Raw genomic sequence first — 15,051 nt, 5'->3', positions numbered from 1 at the left:
TATAATTTAAAAAGTAATATTACTGATATATTTGCTATAAATCACATAACAGTATTTATTAAAAGAAATGAAATATTAATGTATATTCTCAGTAGTTTTAATTTGCTAAACCAGGTAGTTTTTCAAGTAATAATTGTCTCTTATGTGAACTGAGGAAAAATATAATTTCCAGCTTTATTTTTTCAATTGGTAATTTTTATTTTCACTAAATGTTAAGTAGCAATGTAATCATTTATATAATAATAGATTAGTACACAATTGTATGTCAACACATTATTTATTACCTTAAACTGTCTGGAATTTATTATGAAAGGGTTGCGCTTGCGTAAAATTTAATATCATGGAAATTCAGCTTTTTTGCCTTTTGGCTAATCTCATCCCTGATAAATAAATGTCCTGCTTTTTTATTTTGTTTGCTCTATCTTATTTGCTGCTATAATTTATATATATTTTTTACAGTATTTTTATTTTTTAATTTGTTAGTTATTAAAATGAAAAGTTTTTGTTTCTTATAAAAATATTATAGGGAAGTGAATATTTTTGTTTAAACTTCTAATATAATACTGTTAAACATTACTTTAGCTTGCAAACATCTCTGACCAAGAAAAATTTTCTAAATCCTTGACAGTTTTCTATGAATAAACCTTTAAATATTCTCTCCCTACTGCTGACAGTGCGCTATCTTCACCAAGCTTGATCTATATCCAAGAAAATATTTATAAATCTGTTCAAGATAAATGCCTCTTAATTTTATGTGGCAGAATAGAAGAAAAAGAAACTAGAGATTGTTCAAGTGTCATCTTGGAAGAAGAAACAATTTGCATGACTGTATTGGTACATAAAATAATTACTTTTTTTCAAGTGTTCAATGGCATCAGAAGTCTTCCAGATAGATGTGTCCACAATCTTTGTATCATACTAAGCCAAACTTAATGGTGCCCAAGGAAGGCCTACTGTGTCCATCCCAGTTTTCTTATTTTGGTGTGCAGGAGCAAATGTTTTGGTAGGATGGTCAGGCAAACATAGAATCCCCAGTGTTTACTTCCCAATCTTGTTTGGTTCTCATTTTATCAGCCCACTGAAGGAATGAAAGGCTAAGTCAGCCTTGTCCAGTCCGAGAATCTGTGGCGTTGGAGAGTGAATTTGTACCACTTGGCCACTGACTGTGGTGTATCATTCTGTCAGATGATATTTCATATTACGAATTAAATTCATAACCATTCATTAACTTGCTAATGGATTTTCAATGATTGTTCAAACATTATTGATTGATTGAACAAAAATTTGATTTGATACCATGTTACTACATTGAATTATGATTGTACTGTAAAAAAGTTTTCATTTTGCACAATATTGATTTCTGCTACGTCTAAACTCTTGTGTAAAAAACATCCAAATATAAGGAAGAGCACAATTGTAGAAATAATCATAAATAATGATTTCGACTATGATAGAGACGAAACTTGTGTTCTTGTTCAGCTTGCAAAAGAAACTAAGTTAAAATCGTTACATGATGTTAAGATACTCCAAAAATGATAAATTTGACTGTAAACTGTTTAACGAATTTAAAATGCATCTGATGCGATTAAATTATTCATTGAAAACTGATTAGATTTATCTTCGTTTAATCATTGTAAAATACAATATATGAGGCTAAGTTCATTATTTTATTTTTCTTTGAATTTTAATCATAATGATTTTACTTAGTTTAAATAAATATTTATATGTTTCTAATTATGAATTTATTTAACTGTCATATTAATTTAGTTTAAATAGTTTACAGTATTAGATTTCTTAGTTAGCATGACATCCCTCTTTTTGGACACTACTCCTAAGCAAGCAATTTTCTTGGCCCTGAGGATGTCTACTTTTCTGTGGTTTCACTGACATGTTTTCATAATACTTTATATTTCAGTAGTCTTTTGTTTTATTACTATTATTTTAGCTGGGTTAAATGTCTGTACATTTTTCCTGTGCACATCTTAATCATAAAATCTTAATATCTAGTTAAGCTGTAATTTTTTTTGTACTTAGGTCTTTAAAAGGTTAAGATTAACAAATCCAGAAGTTGATGATGGAATGATTTTGATGTCTCCGAACTCACAGCTTAAACTGAACTGCAACAGGTAAGTTTTTATTTCTTCTGAAAATTCCCCCCCCCCCTTATTAAAACTGGTAATAGGGTGGAACAACAAAAACAAAAGAAGTTTTCAATAATTGAAAAGCACTACCTACCAAAAGTTCTATATGGATTAGTACATCATTCATGAATTTTTTCAGAATTTTTATGCAACATTCATTTTCCACAAAAACCTTAAAATTTTGAAATTTTTCATATACAATCAAATTTTCAAAACTTGTTCTATGAAAACAAATTACCACTTCGAACTTGAGTATTGAATGAAATATTTTTCATAATGATGCTATTGTGAGACTTATAAAGATGCAACCAAAAGTAAACAAGCTAGAGAAAACTAAAGAGTATGCTATAGCTTCACAGATGTAGCATTGATGGATGATTTAAATTTGACATAAAAACACATTTCAGCATAGAAGAAGCTAATTCCATTAAGTTGGTCGATAAATCAAAGTTACTTATATAAACTCAAAGGAATTTGTTTAGCGTAGTAAACTATCTCATATTCGAAAGTTTCCCCGGGCTTTTCCACACCAGATTTTGTGGATATAATTTGTAAGAAACTGCTTGTATTACATTCATTCAATACTTTTGATCTGTATTGAGATCAGAAGTGTCACACTCTCTCATTTCTAAAACATTTTCTTCAATCTGTTAAAAATTATTATTGAAAGGTGTTCATAGTTGACAAAACTCTTGTCCATAGGTCGAGAATTTCTTAATGACTTGCTGTCAGAGTTTAAAGATTTTGATGCATAAAAAATCTAAAATTTACCTGCAATATACTAGTCAATATGCAACTTTTGGGAGGTAGTGCTTTTTTATTAACGAAACTTTTGCTCCACCTAATAAAAAATTTGTTTTTAATTATTTTTAGAATCAAATTCTGGTCAATTAATGTTAGAGATTTTAATCTATTTCTTTTCTTGTTATAAATGTTTGAGATCTATATGTAAAACATGGTGTTAACAGAGGTATTGACAGGGTGCGTAGCATTTGTAAAAAGTATTTAAAGGTGCTTTTTTGGGGATTTCGTTTTTAAAAGCTTTTAAAGGTGCTTTTTTTCAGCTGGCGTTTTTAAAAAGTGCTTTTTTTCTGAAATTTTTTTCTTCTCCCTTGAGTGATATCTGATGGATCCCATGCATTTCACGAAAAATGGGGAGTTTGCTACGTAATCATTCATGCGGACTTCATGTCGTACCCACGTTATGACTTGTGCATGCGCGCACACTTTAAACCGTAACCCGAGTGCTCCAATTCGGATAAAGAATATCAGATCCTTATGAAATGTTTTTCTTTTTAATTTATTTTAATTTTGTTCTTGTTTATTTTATTTTACTTCTAACACTTTTTTTGACGTAGGGGGTAAGGGTACTTTTGTTCTGAGTTCAGGGTCAAGTTGAATTCACTCGGTGATGTGGGAAAGTACTGATTGTTTCGATTTACGCCCGTTTCTTTTTGGGTTTTTTTTAACGCTAAAACTGTTTATAAAAAGTTTTTGTTTTTCAATAATATCATTGATTGAATATGAATTTTTTGAGTGCTTGAAAATTTTTGTAAAGTGCTTGAAAAGTTTTTAAAAAGTGCTTATTTTTGATTCAAAGATTTGGCTACGCACCCTGATTGAGCTGCTGCAAATTTTCTATCATTTCAACAAATCTTGGTTTAAAATAAAAAATTGTAAAAAATATAAAAATTAGAAGCTCGATTTCCTAATTTTTTTTTTTAATGGGGAAATTCAATTTGTAAAAAAACTTTTTTGACATTTTATTTAGCAATAATTTTGTATGCAAAAATTTATTTATATACATTTATTAAGAATATAAATTTAAGTTAAACTTACAGCCCTGTTATAGTACTGTTTTTTAATGTTTTTTACTATGTGTGCAATGTTTTCTTGTTAGGTTTGGTGAGGCTAAAATAACTTATAAACTCTCACCGACTGAAAGCAAAACATTTGATACTTCACTTGTTAAAGTGGATGAAACAGGAAACTTAGTTGCTTCATCAAAGACTGGGTCTGCTATTCTATTAGTAACTGCTGTAGAAGAATTTGGTGTCACTCAACGTTTATCTGTTGTAGTTAAGGTAATTATTTACTGTTTATAAAATAAATGCTTAATCCTCATCTCAAATTTTTTTTCTGTTAATAAACAAAACAAAAGTCATCTAAGTAATTAAATTTTCATACAGATTTTTCAATTTGGTTTTCTGTTCTTTTGTGATTTTTTTTTCTTTTCACGTTTACATTTTTTTATTTTAGATTTAGCTAGTAATTTAGTAAGATTATTAACATATTTGGATTTTTTTGAGACTTTGGTAATTGCATAAACCGACGTTACGAGATTGAGCTGTATTTTCTTCTTTTTCTCTTTATTATTATTGTTCTTTTTCTTTTTTTCCCCCTTTTTTTGTGAGACATAGTTTACGGAAAGATTTAATTTTGTTTTTGTGAATTCATAATTTATATCAGAATAATATCATTTTTTTTTAGCTCTTATACGATTAAATTTTTTCATCCAATCAATCAAATCATTTGTCTTATGTTTGTTAAAATATAAAAGGAGATATATAAGTAAAATAATTGGTCTTTAATAATTGCTAAATTTAGTTACATTTTAAACTTGCATTGTTTAAGAAAATGCTTAAAATCCAGTTAACAGTTAGTTTTTTTCTCCACCCATGTGTTTTTCACTGTGTTTAGATAATTATTTCAAGTAAAGTAATTGCAATTTTTTTATCCATTCTGTTAGACTTTTGAAATTTATATAGAACAAAATTTATTTAATTTGAGAAAATCTGATTATTAAATATTTTATCCCATTTATGATGTCATATGTTGATGTATAAAGTTGGATTTTTAACCTATATTTTTTTTAGGTTGAAGAGAAAGCATACATGATGTTAAAACCTACAGGAATGATAAGAACTAAAGATTGGCATTTAAATATATTGCCTGTTGGATTTATAATTCCATTTAAAGTAACATATCATAATAATATTGGTCAAGTTTTTGATGCTGTCAGCTCTGAACTTCAATACAGAACCAGCAGGTTGGCTTTTTTTTTTTACTTATGTTTATGCTGATTCATATCTTATGCATCATAGTGTTCCCCGTGGCAGAAACACGGCGACACAGCGACATTGTCGCAGAAAGCGACTGAGATCTTGCAGAAAGATTTTTTTTTATTTGGAAAATAAAAATTTTTGGTTTGCCACAACCAAAAGTTTTCAAAAAAGATTCTGCAGAAACAGAAGCTGTTTTACCAAAACAAAAAAAAAAACATTTTCTACAGAAACAAAAATATTCTGCAGAAGCAATAATGGTTCTGCAAAATTTTTTTCTTACAGAATTGTTTTAAATATTTTTTTCTAGCGNATTCATTACACATACATTTATAACGATAAAAATATCTTGCAGAAAGAGATTGGTTTTAGTTAGGTTTGTCGCAGAAAGTCAGAAAAAATTCTGCCACAGGGATAGTGTTTAACTATATCTAGGAAAATATGTTAATAAAAACTGGAAAATTGATTATTATTTTTACATGTTATAAAGGCATTGGAATTTTAATGAAAGAAATATAGTTGGAAATTAAAATATTTAAAAATCAATGAGTCAGATTTTAATAAGTAAAAAGCTAAGGTGAATATTTTTGTGAGAATTATTCAGGCAAATTGCTTATAAAGTTTATTTTTTCAGACTTAATTCAGCACGAGTGTCTTCCGGAGCTGCAAATAACACCCTGAGCATTCAAATTGTCAAGGCTGGTTTTACTGTTTTAAAAGTAAGTGTTACTTTTTACTGTCCATTCACCTTGTTTGAGGGTAATTAATGTGTACAATCATTTTTAGTATATTTTTCACATTCTATGGAAGATACTTTTGAAACTGTTTTATTACTGTTAAATATCATTAAAAAATATTTTGAATTTCATCTTTAGGTTTGGGATTCTCAGTCATCTATCCCTCCTGATTATATTAAGCTTGTAACTGGTTCAGCTATCGATCCTAATGATGTTCATCTTACTGTTGGTGATGTTGTGTGCTTTGGCAGCCCCTTGGTAACTAAAGAAGGTAATTACATTCTTGAGTTGTTTTGTCTCTTATTCTATTTATTTACTTATTGTACATTTCTATGCTGATTTAGACTCATAAGCTTATTTGCACTTGATATTTAAACTTAAGCTGATTTGCACTTGGTATTTAAACTTAAGCTGATTTGCACTTGATATTTAAACTTAAGCTGATTTGCACTTGATATTTTGACTAAGATGATTTACACTAAATATTTAGACTCGTAAGGTGATGTGCATTTCATACTCGGACTCATAAGCTGATTTCTGCTTTATATTTATTCCTCATTTCTATCATATTATTAATTTAAGTCAATTTAGTTTCCTCTTGAAATCATCTAAGAATATATAATACAGCACTTCATTAAACAATTATGTTCAAACTATATCATGTCATGTTTAAAGTTTAAATCGTGAATTAAAACAATGTAAGTATTAAAGAAACATTATTCTAGTTTGCGTTCAGTGGCATGTCTACAAAATAATCAAGTTTGATTATTTGTACAGAGAAAATTAATTTATAATTATTTCTAGTTATCTTTTGTAAATTTAGTAAGTTTTTGCTTTTAAATTAAGACATTTTGAGTATTTATGTTGTAGTTTCTTGATATTCTTTAATCTAGTAATAAAATATGATTCCTTAATTATGTTGTCCTCACTTTATATTTTTTTATGTTAATTATGCTGTGATGATTACTTTACCATACTCTTAATAATTAGGTCATGGTGGAACATGGTCTAGCTCCAAAAATGTCATAGCAATTCACCCAGTATCCGGAGGAGCTGTTGCCTTAAGCCCAGGACACACAACTATTGTTTATTCATTAGTAAATGGTTTTAGCACATCAACACAGGTAATTTCATTTTTTATTCCAAATATATTCAGAAACAGTTCATAACTGTGAGGAAGTATAAATTACTGATAACCTCAAATATTGTTCTCTATATATATTATAGATAATTCTCTCTCTATATATATCATTAATATGCTACTCTATATATATTATTGATAACTTTAAATGTTATAATCTCTCTCTAAATATAGTATTGATATTTATAATTGACACCTCTGGATTACTGACATGCTACTCTATGTATATTAATATATAGAGTATGTATTATTTTAGAGTTTATATTATAATTATTATGTACTTCATATAAATTATTGGTATATGTATATATTATTGGTGACTTAAAATGTGATCTTAACATCTAATAAGAGGAGAATTAGAAAAATGCTTATTCACATTAAACTAAAGACCTTGTGTATCTTATCAATATTTTGTTTAAGAAGCATTTTAATCATTGCAAAGTATCACTATGTTAAACCCTCTCATTAAAATATTAAATAGGCTTGAACTCATTGCTTTTTTTGGCTGATAAATTAGAAAATGAATGATTTGTTTTGAAATTGGTGATGCTTTGCACAGTCCATATCATACCCTCAAACCACTACACCATTTCTGTTTTTACTGAAATCTGCTTTCCTAATGGTACCAAAGTCAATATCCTATAATTTTAAGAATGAGATTTAAAAGAAATTTGTCAACCGCTACTTAAATAGTTTTAGCAGATGTAATAAAGCTAATATAGACAAATGGGTATGTTAGGTTCTCATAAAGGTTTTATAAAAACTCTATTTAAAACTTCTGGTGAAACAGCTGGGTGCAATTTCTTACCTGTACTACATTAAAAATGTACACATATTGTATGCTAAAACGAAATGAAATATTGGCTAGAAAAAAAGGTTGTTTTTATTAAAGTGCTATACATTTCCCTTTTGTGTTGCAAATTTTGTATAATTCTTCTATTTTCCTGTTGTAGGTAACTATTCAAGATGCAACTCATATAGAAATAGAATCTGGTAGTCTTACAGTTGTGAGTAATCTTCCTCGCTCTAAACCTTACAAGATTCCTGTAATTGTTCAAAATAAGAATTCCCGGAGAACTAATAACATTATAGGTCAGTTAGCATTCTTCTTTGTTAAATTAATCTTTGATAATTTATTCAAGTTTATGTTTTAGGTTGTTGACAATATGTCTATGCTTATAGACAATATGTATGGCAATATGTCTTTTAAACATGTACAGATTTATTACAAATGTTTGTTCCTCGAAGTTTGCCAATCAGTCTTCCAGTGATCTTTAAACTTTGTTTTAAATCGGACATAGCTTATAGCATTGTGCAATGAACTTGCCTAGGACTTACCTTAAAATTACAGGTTTGTTAGAGTATGGCTAATTCCATATCTTGTACCTTTAAACTCTCCATTTAGATTAACAATTGCAAAATTTTATTATGTACCTCATAATTCTTGATGTCCCGCAGTGGCTTGATCGTTAAGACACGGTTCCCAGCAGATCACCGAAGTCAAGCATCACTGACTGCGATCAGTGTGCGGGTGGGTGACCCACTTGGATCAGTCTGCAAAGGGACCGAGGGTGTGCGGTATTGGTCCTCGTTAAACTGTGCTATCGTAAAGTGCTTGACTTCGCTTGCAGGTCGTCAGGCTACCGAAGCGGGGGTGCCATCCCCTCCGCAGAGGATCAAAATTGTGATGGCTTGTCTTCGGATCATCCTCAGGAATGTTTCCCAGACCGTCGCCAATAGCCCATTGTGCAGCTCTAGTGCGACGTAAATGAAAAAATCAATCATAATTCTTGATTAATACACTATTCTGTCATCACTTTTATTTTTTCTTCCTTGTTATTTTTCTAATTTCATATTGGCCCTTTTTGTTGTGCAGTTGTCTTTTGTAAACTCTGCTATTAAAAATAAAAATATTATGCCTCTTAATTTAAGGAATTATGTTAATGTTTTTCGCATACTATAAATTTCACAAAAAAATTAGTATTTGGCCTAAAGCTCTGCATAGAGTGTGTGATTTAAAATAAAAATACTCATACCAATACATAAGTTTTTTTTCTCTAAGTTTTTAATGCAAGGCTACATTTAATGGTTTACACAAACATGTGATGGTTTGATGGACACATGTCAAAAACTTAGTGGACTTTTTTAACAATAATATCAAACTTAAAAAAAAATGATTATTGCTGTTTTTTAATGTAAACAATATTCTGTTAATAATAAAATACTTATAGATACTTATTGGTTGGAGAAATTGAAAATTTTTTGATGCAATTATAAACTTTATGAGAGACTATGTTTATTAATTTATAAATATTAATTTTTGTTTTTTTAGGCAAAAACTGTACATCAGCCACAGAACATTCAATGCCTTTACCTCTTATCCAACCACCATTCACTTGTGAATTAAACTTTATCAGTTCATCAATGGATGTGAGTGTCAATGATTTGTTCCACACATCAAGTGGTTTTGATATTGAGAAAGGTAATGCTTTAAATATTATATTAATAAATAATTTTACCCAATTGAGTTTATTTTCTTCAAATCATATTTTAGTAAAAGGTGTGTTAAGTTTGGTAATTGTTACTTACCTCTTCACTAGTGAAAATTATTTGTACCATCCAAGAAGAAAATTCTGTTTGGTTATTTATTTATTTTTTTTAAACTTCTGGATCTTACACCTCTGTTACTTAATTTATTATTAAGCTTGTAAAATAAAAATTTAATTTACATAGACTATATACCAGGTTTTCAAAAAATGACTAACAATTTGAAAAAATCAATTAAAAAAAAGATAAAAATATACTGCTTTTTGTGATCTGATTAGGAAACAAAATGTATTTTCTCTAATTTTCAAAGTTAGTTACGAAATTCATCAAAAGATGGCGCTGCTAACTTAGCATAACTATGGCTCAAGAATTTCAAAATTGCCATCATTTGCAGAATTAACATGATGCTACCTGAGGACAAAGAACTTGGTGGCAACATTTAATCGGAATGATCTGACATTGAAACATTAATTTAAGAAATAGAATAAAATATTTTCTAACTGTGTGGCATTTGTTTGGGGGGAGGGGGGAATGGAGGTTACAATATTACATAGATGATTATTATTTGCTATGTTTACTGCATATATTACATGTTACAAGGTTCATTATCTAGTCTTTATATCATAGTATGTAATTTTTTTTATAAAAAATTATTTTTTATGATATTTTAGGTACCTATTACTGCAGTATTGAACCACTAGCTGGAAACCATATTGATGAGTATAGTACTTTAGAGGGCCAACTTTCTTTAATAGCTAATCTTGTATCTTTGGATCATACCTCATCTCTTTCCCAGCAACTTTTGTTGCCGTTTTACCCTGCATTTCATGTGCAACAAGAGGAATTAGTTTTATCTGATGTTCAAAGTTCAAATCATATTGTGATATCAGCTGTACCTGCTGTTCAGCGATGCATTCAGGTACTTTTTATCCTTGACCAATCAATTTTATTTTGATACATATTCAAAATTCATTTATATTAGTTTCACTTATTAAAAAAAATTAATGTTTTGTTTTTAATGTTTATAAATGAGCCTTTTTTTATGTTTATTTATCCATCATAAATATTTTTTTGTTGCTGTTTTTCCATGCCAAATTTATAAAATAAAAATTAATTAATAATTTAATGTAGTTTTATCTGTAGTATTATAATTATGATTTTTTTTTAAAGCCAATTAAATATTAAAAATTTTGATTAATTAAAAGCATTGCTTCTTAAAAATTTATTGACATAATAGTAATGGCAGAGTGCATAGCTTTTTTAAAAAGTGCTGAAAGCTGCCTCTTTTCGATTTTTGTTTTTTAAAAACCTTTAAAGGTGCCTTTTTTAACTGGATGTTTGTAAAGTTTATTAAATTTCTTTTTTCTAAAATAAAGAAATTATAAAAATGTTATATCATGTTAAAGTAGAAGATATTTTTTTTGTACCTTGTAATTTAGTTTAGTAGAAATTATTGGCAGGGGCAATATGATTTTCTTGCAGCTATGCACTCTTGTGTCTGAAAATGAGTCTCCTTTCACCCTGTTTAATTTTAGGGTAATTAAATAACTTATATTGATGGTTTTTGAAATTTTCATTTTTAAACAAAAAACTAATTGCTGTGAAATTATAAATAATTGCACCCATGATTCGTGACTGAAGACTTTAAAAAAAAATTGCTTTTTTTCAAAATTTTAAACTAGTTTTAGACTTGTTAAATTTTGAAATTTTGGTTTCTTATGAAACCCCAAAAGATTTACAATATTACGATTTTTTTTTGTTGTCTTTCCGACAAAGTTTTTTAGGATCATTAAAATTAGAGGACTTGATGTTAATGTTAATATCAATTGTTGTCAAGAATTCATCAATAGTCTTTCTGGTTGATGAGCAAGAAGGACAAGGGGATTCCCCTTGTTTGAAAATAAAGAAGCTCTTTATGCTTCATAGAAATGTATTTGTTCTAATTCTATAAGGATATTTTTAATTTTTTAAGGATAAATTAAAGATAAACTAATTTAGACCATTTTTGCTACATTTATTATTCTTTAACCTAAGTGTGCAATTTACATTCTAAATGACATGTTTGCAGCATTGTATATTATTATATTAGCATATGCACTGTTATTTTCAGTTATGACAATACATTATTTAAGTGCATCTTTATATTTTAATTCTGATTTACAGGTAGTTCCAAGTGATCCATCAGCCTTAAAAATCAAGCCAGCTGCATTAAACTCAATGTATCCTTCCACTACCTCTTTTCTGGTCGAGCTACTCGATTTTAATGTCTTATGGAAAATTGATGCATTATCTTTGCATGTTGATATTAGCTGCCCATCCACCAAACAACAAGTAAAAGTCCCTATTAGGATTAAAAGACTTGAAGTACCGTTAGATGGCAGTAAGTTTTATAACAAAGGATTAATGATTATAAGTACTTTTTCACCTACTTCTTGGGTTTTATTATTCCAATTTTTTTTTATAGGTGGCTACTGCCTGCCATCTCCAGTTCCCCCTGTGTCCGAAATTTGGTATGATTGGTATTTCATTCTGAAGATAACCACAGCTGTTGTATTTATCTTTCTAATTTCTTATGGTAAGCTATTTTGTTTATAGGGATGATAAATGCCTGCAATGGTTTTCTGACAATTAAAAGTACCCGTACACCCAGTAATATGAACTTGAATGAGCATCACACATGTTATTATGATGTTGGTCCCCTTTTGCATTGATGAGAGCTTACACATGTCTGGGGAGAGTTTTGGTCCTCTTTTGCATTGATGAGAGCTTGCACATGTCTGGGGAGAGTTTTGGTCATCTTTTGCATTGATGAGAGCTTGCACATGTCTGGGGAGAGTTTCTAACAGCTTTTGAATGGGGGGAGGGGATAGAAATTGACTTGCAGGTGTCCATCTTGAAGTGAATGTTCACAGTGAAGATGGTCCTTTTGGCTGACTGGGTAATTTGCATTTAATCAGTCTTTAAGATGTTCTGTGGGATTTAGATTGGAGCTATAAAAGGGTCTAGCTTTTGAATGCCCAGTTCGCCAAACTGTGGCTATATAAGTCGATGGAAGTTATTCTACTGGAAGAGAAATCAGATTTCCTGGAAAAATTGCCACAGAGTTTGAAAAGTTGTAGTGTTCAGAATATCCATATACTACATGTTCATGTAAGTTCATGTTTCCAACTACATAAACTAAGGAACTCATTCCAAACTATGAATGATACCTTTGGCTGGATAGAGTATATAGACGAAACCTGATCTGTGAAGAAAATGCACGTGCAAGGCTTTCTGAGAACCCTTTTAGTCAAAATCTAATAATGAGACTTGTCAGCTCTTCCACTCTCCAGAACCAAGCTAAAAATTACACAAATTTCATTCAATGTTAGAGACAAACTTAAAATTACCAATAACTGTTAAAATTTTTACTATTTTTTTTTTAAGAATACATGTCTCTAGGCTTCAACTGCATTTCTATTTGCACAAACTTATTTCAGCTCATAACTTAATTTATTATTTGATTTGATTTGATTTTTTACTTGTTTATTAATTTTTTTAAATGTTTGGGCATGTTGGTACACTGACAAATTAAAGAAAGTTTTTTTTGATCATGCCAGTTTCTAAAATATTAAAATTCCATCATTGACTGTTTTATATTCTATAACAAAACTTCTTACATTTTTCTAAAAGAATTGTTTACAACTGGTGTCAGCAAAATTGTATTGAGCCCTGGGGTATGATATGAATTAATTAGTGGTCATAAATGAATATCAATTCTATTCAATTGCACATTTACTGTTTTGCGCAATTTTTTTTTAGAATATCATTTGTAATTGCTATGTAGTTAGTAAATATTTTATAGTAGATTATATCTTATTCAATTTATATTTTAGCATATTTTTTTGCTGTTTAAAATTTGTTTGTTTCATGACTTGTTACTAATTCTCAGACTTTAGAGAAATGATTCTTGCCCCATTTTGCTAGTAGAGCACCAAAGCACCACCTTTACACCACCAGTCATATTTGCAAGATGAGATTGTTTATCCCTTGAAGCAAAGATACTTTTTAATAATGTAACTGGGTAAATTTTGAACAAGTCTAAATATTACTGAAAATATCCATAACTTTGTAATGCAGTGTTTTTCTTTTTAATTGCATTCCCAAACTCATCTATGGCTGAAACTGGCCTCTGTCATGTTAATTAACAAAACGGATAAATAAATTGATTGTGTAGCTCTTGGGCGATTTTAGACTGAAACTAACAAATATGAAATTAAACATTGCGAATCCAGCCAAGTGTCATAAATGGCATCCATCTCATTGATTTAATTAAAAATTAGGTTTTGTCAAAATGAAATGAAGAATTTAATATTCAGGGAATTTTCCCCCTGTTTTATGTTGTTTTCTATTTGGCGGGTTCCATAAGAGAATTATAAAATATTTTGGATCGATGTTCAAAAAGTTTGGCGGTCCCTGGTGTATGGTATTTTTTAATGTATCCTCTTTGGTTTCTCAACTCAGGAAGAAGTATTAAATATTTTAAAATGATTACCTTCAGTTATTTTCTGAATTTATTTTGTATTTGTATAAGTAAACATATGTTTTTGTGACTTATTCTTCTTAGTTTTCCGGTGGTTAACTAGTGCCAGGAAAGGAATGGTGACTCGTCAGCCTGTGTTTCTAAATAACAGTCATAATGGTTCTCACAGTTTCTCTTCACCAGGTTAGTAGTATAACCAGATATATTTGTAATTTTTGAAGTTAATTTTGAGTTTTGTTATGCTATTTTTAATTTGTATAAGAAAATTGTTTCCATTATGTTTTATTAAATTATGTCTCAACTTTAAACTAATTTTTATATTTATCAGCCTTTCATCCCTTCAGTGGGTCGATGAAATGAGTACCAAGCATGCTTGGTACTCATTTTAACACTCATTTAAACACTCGGGACTCCAGGTTGGTTTGACTACTGAACCGAAACATCTGCTCTTGCACCTCTGAGCCAAAGGTCAAGAAAACAGTGAAAACTGGCACAGTATATGGGCCTTCTATGGGCTGTCTCGCCACTGAGTTTTGTTTTATATTTATTACAATCCAATTACATAATGGTATGAAGAATAGACCTTAAATATATTATAGCTAATTACTGTGTAGTTTTAGTTATCAAATCAGACCCAAAATTTTAAATAACCTATTTTTACGTTATTTATGGGTTTAAATTTTTAACCCTAAAATATGGTGAATAGGCACAATCTGAAAAAATATCTAAATAGAAAAACAGTCAAAAGATTGAGTAACTTAAATGGTAATTTTATTTTTTACTTATTACTGTGCAAAAACTTCAAAATTATTTATAAGCTTACAATCATTTGTACACAATCAAAAAATTTTTTTCCTAAAGCTAATTCCATGTAAAAAAATAATTTTTTAGTAGTAAATAA

The 15,051-nt window shown here is 29.2% G+C and overlaps 1 protein-coding gene across 1 annotated transcript in view; it reads left to right on the top strand.

The window, feature by feature from the left end:
• The window catches only part of LOC107450119 (nuclear pore membrane glycoprotein 210), a 59,433-nt gene that overhangs the window by 43,498 nt on the left and 884 nt on the right, over nt 1-15,051 (top strand). The window contains exons 33-44 of the mRNA XM_043041779.2: nt 2,035-2,126; nt 4,042-4,225; nt 5,018-5,190; nt 5,838-5,922; nt 6,079-6,211; nt 6,931-7,064; nt 8,035-8,173; nt 9,414-9,563; nt 10,300-10,547; nt 11,792-12,008; nt 12,093-12,203; nt 14,235-14,333. Coding sequence (XP_042897713.1) covers nt 2,035-2,126; nt 4,042-4,225; nt 5,018-5,190; nt 5,838-5,922; nt 6,079-6,211; nt 6,931-7,064; nt 8,035-8,173; nt 9,414-9,563; nt 10,300-10,547; nt 11,792-12,008; nt 12,093-12,203; nt 14,235-14,333 — 1,765 coding nt within the window. The remainder of the gene's footprint in view (nt 1-2,034; nt 2,127-4,041; nt 4,226-5,017; nt 5,191-5,837; nt 5,923-6,078; nt 6,212-6,930; nt 7,065-8,034; nt 8,174-9,413; nt 9,564-10,299; nt 10,548-11,791; nt 12,009-12,092; nt 12,204-14,234; nt 14,334-15,051) is intronic.

The sequence above is a fragment of the Parasteatoda tepidariorum genome, chromosome 3, assembly GCF_043381705.1.
Source record: "Parasteatoda tepidariorum isolate YZ-2023 chromosome 3, CAS_Ptep_4.0, whole genome shotgun sequence".
NCBI lineage: Eukaryota > Metazoa > Arthropoda > Arachnida > Araneae > Theridiidae > Parasteatoda > Parasteatoda tepidariorum.
The sequence above is the reverse complement of the archived record's forward strand: the minus strand, read 5'-3'. Positions and strand labels throughout refer to the sequence as shown.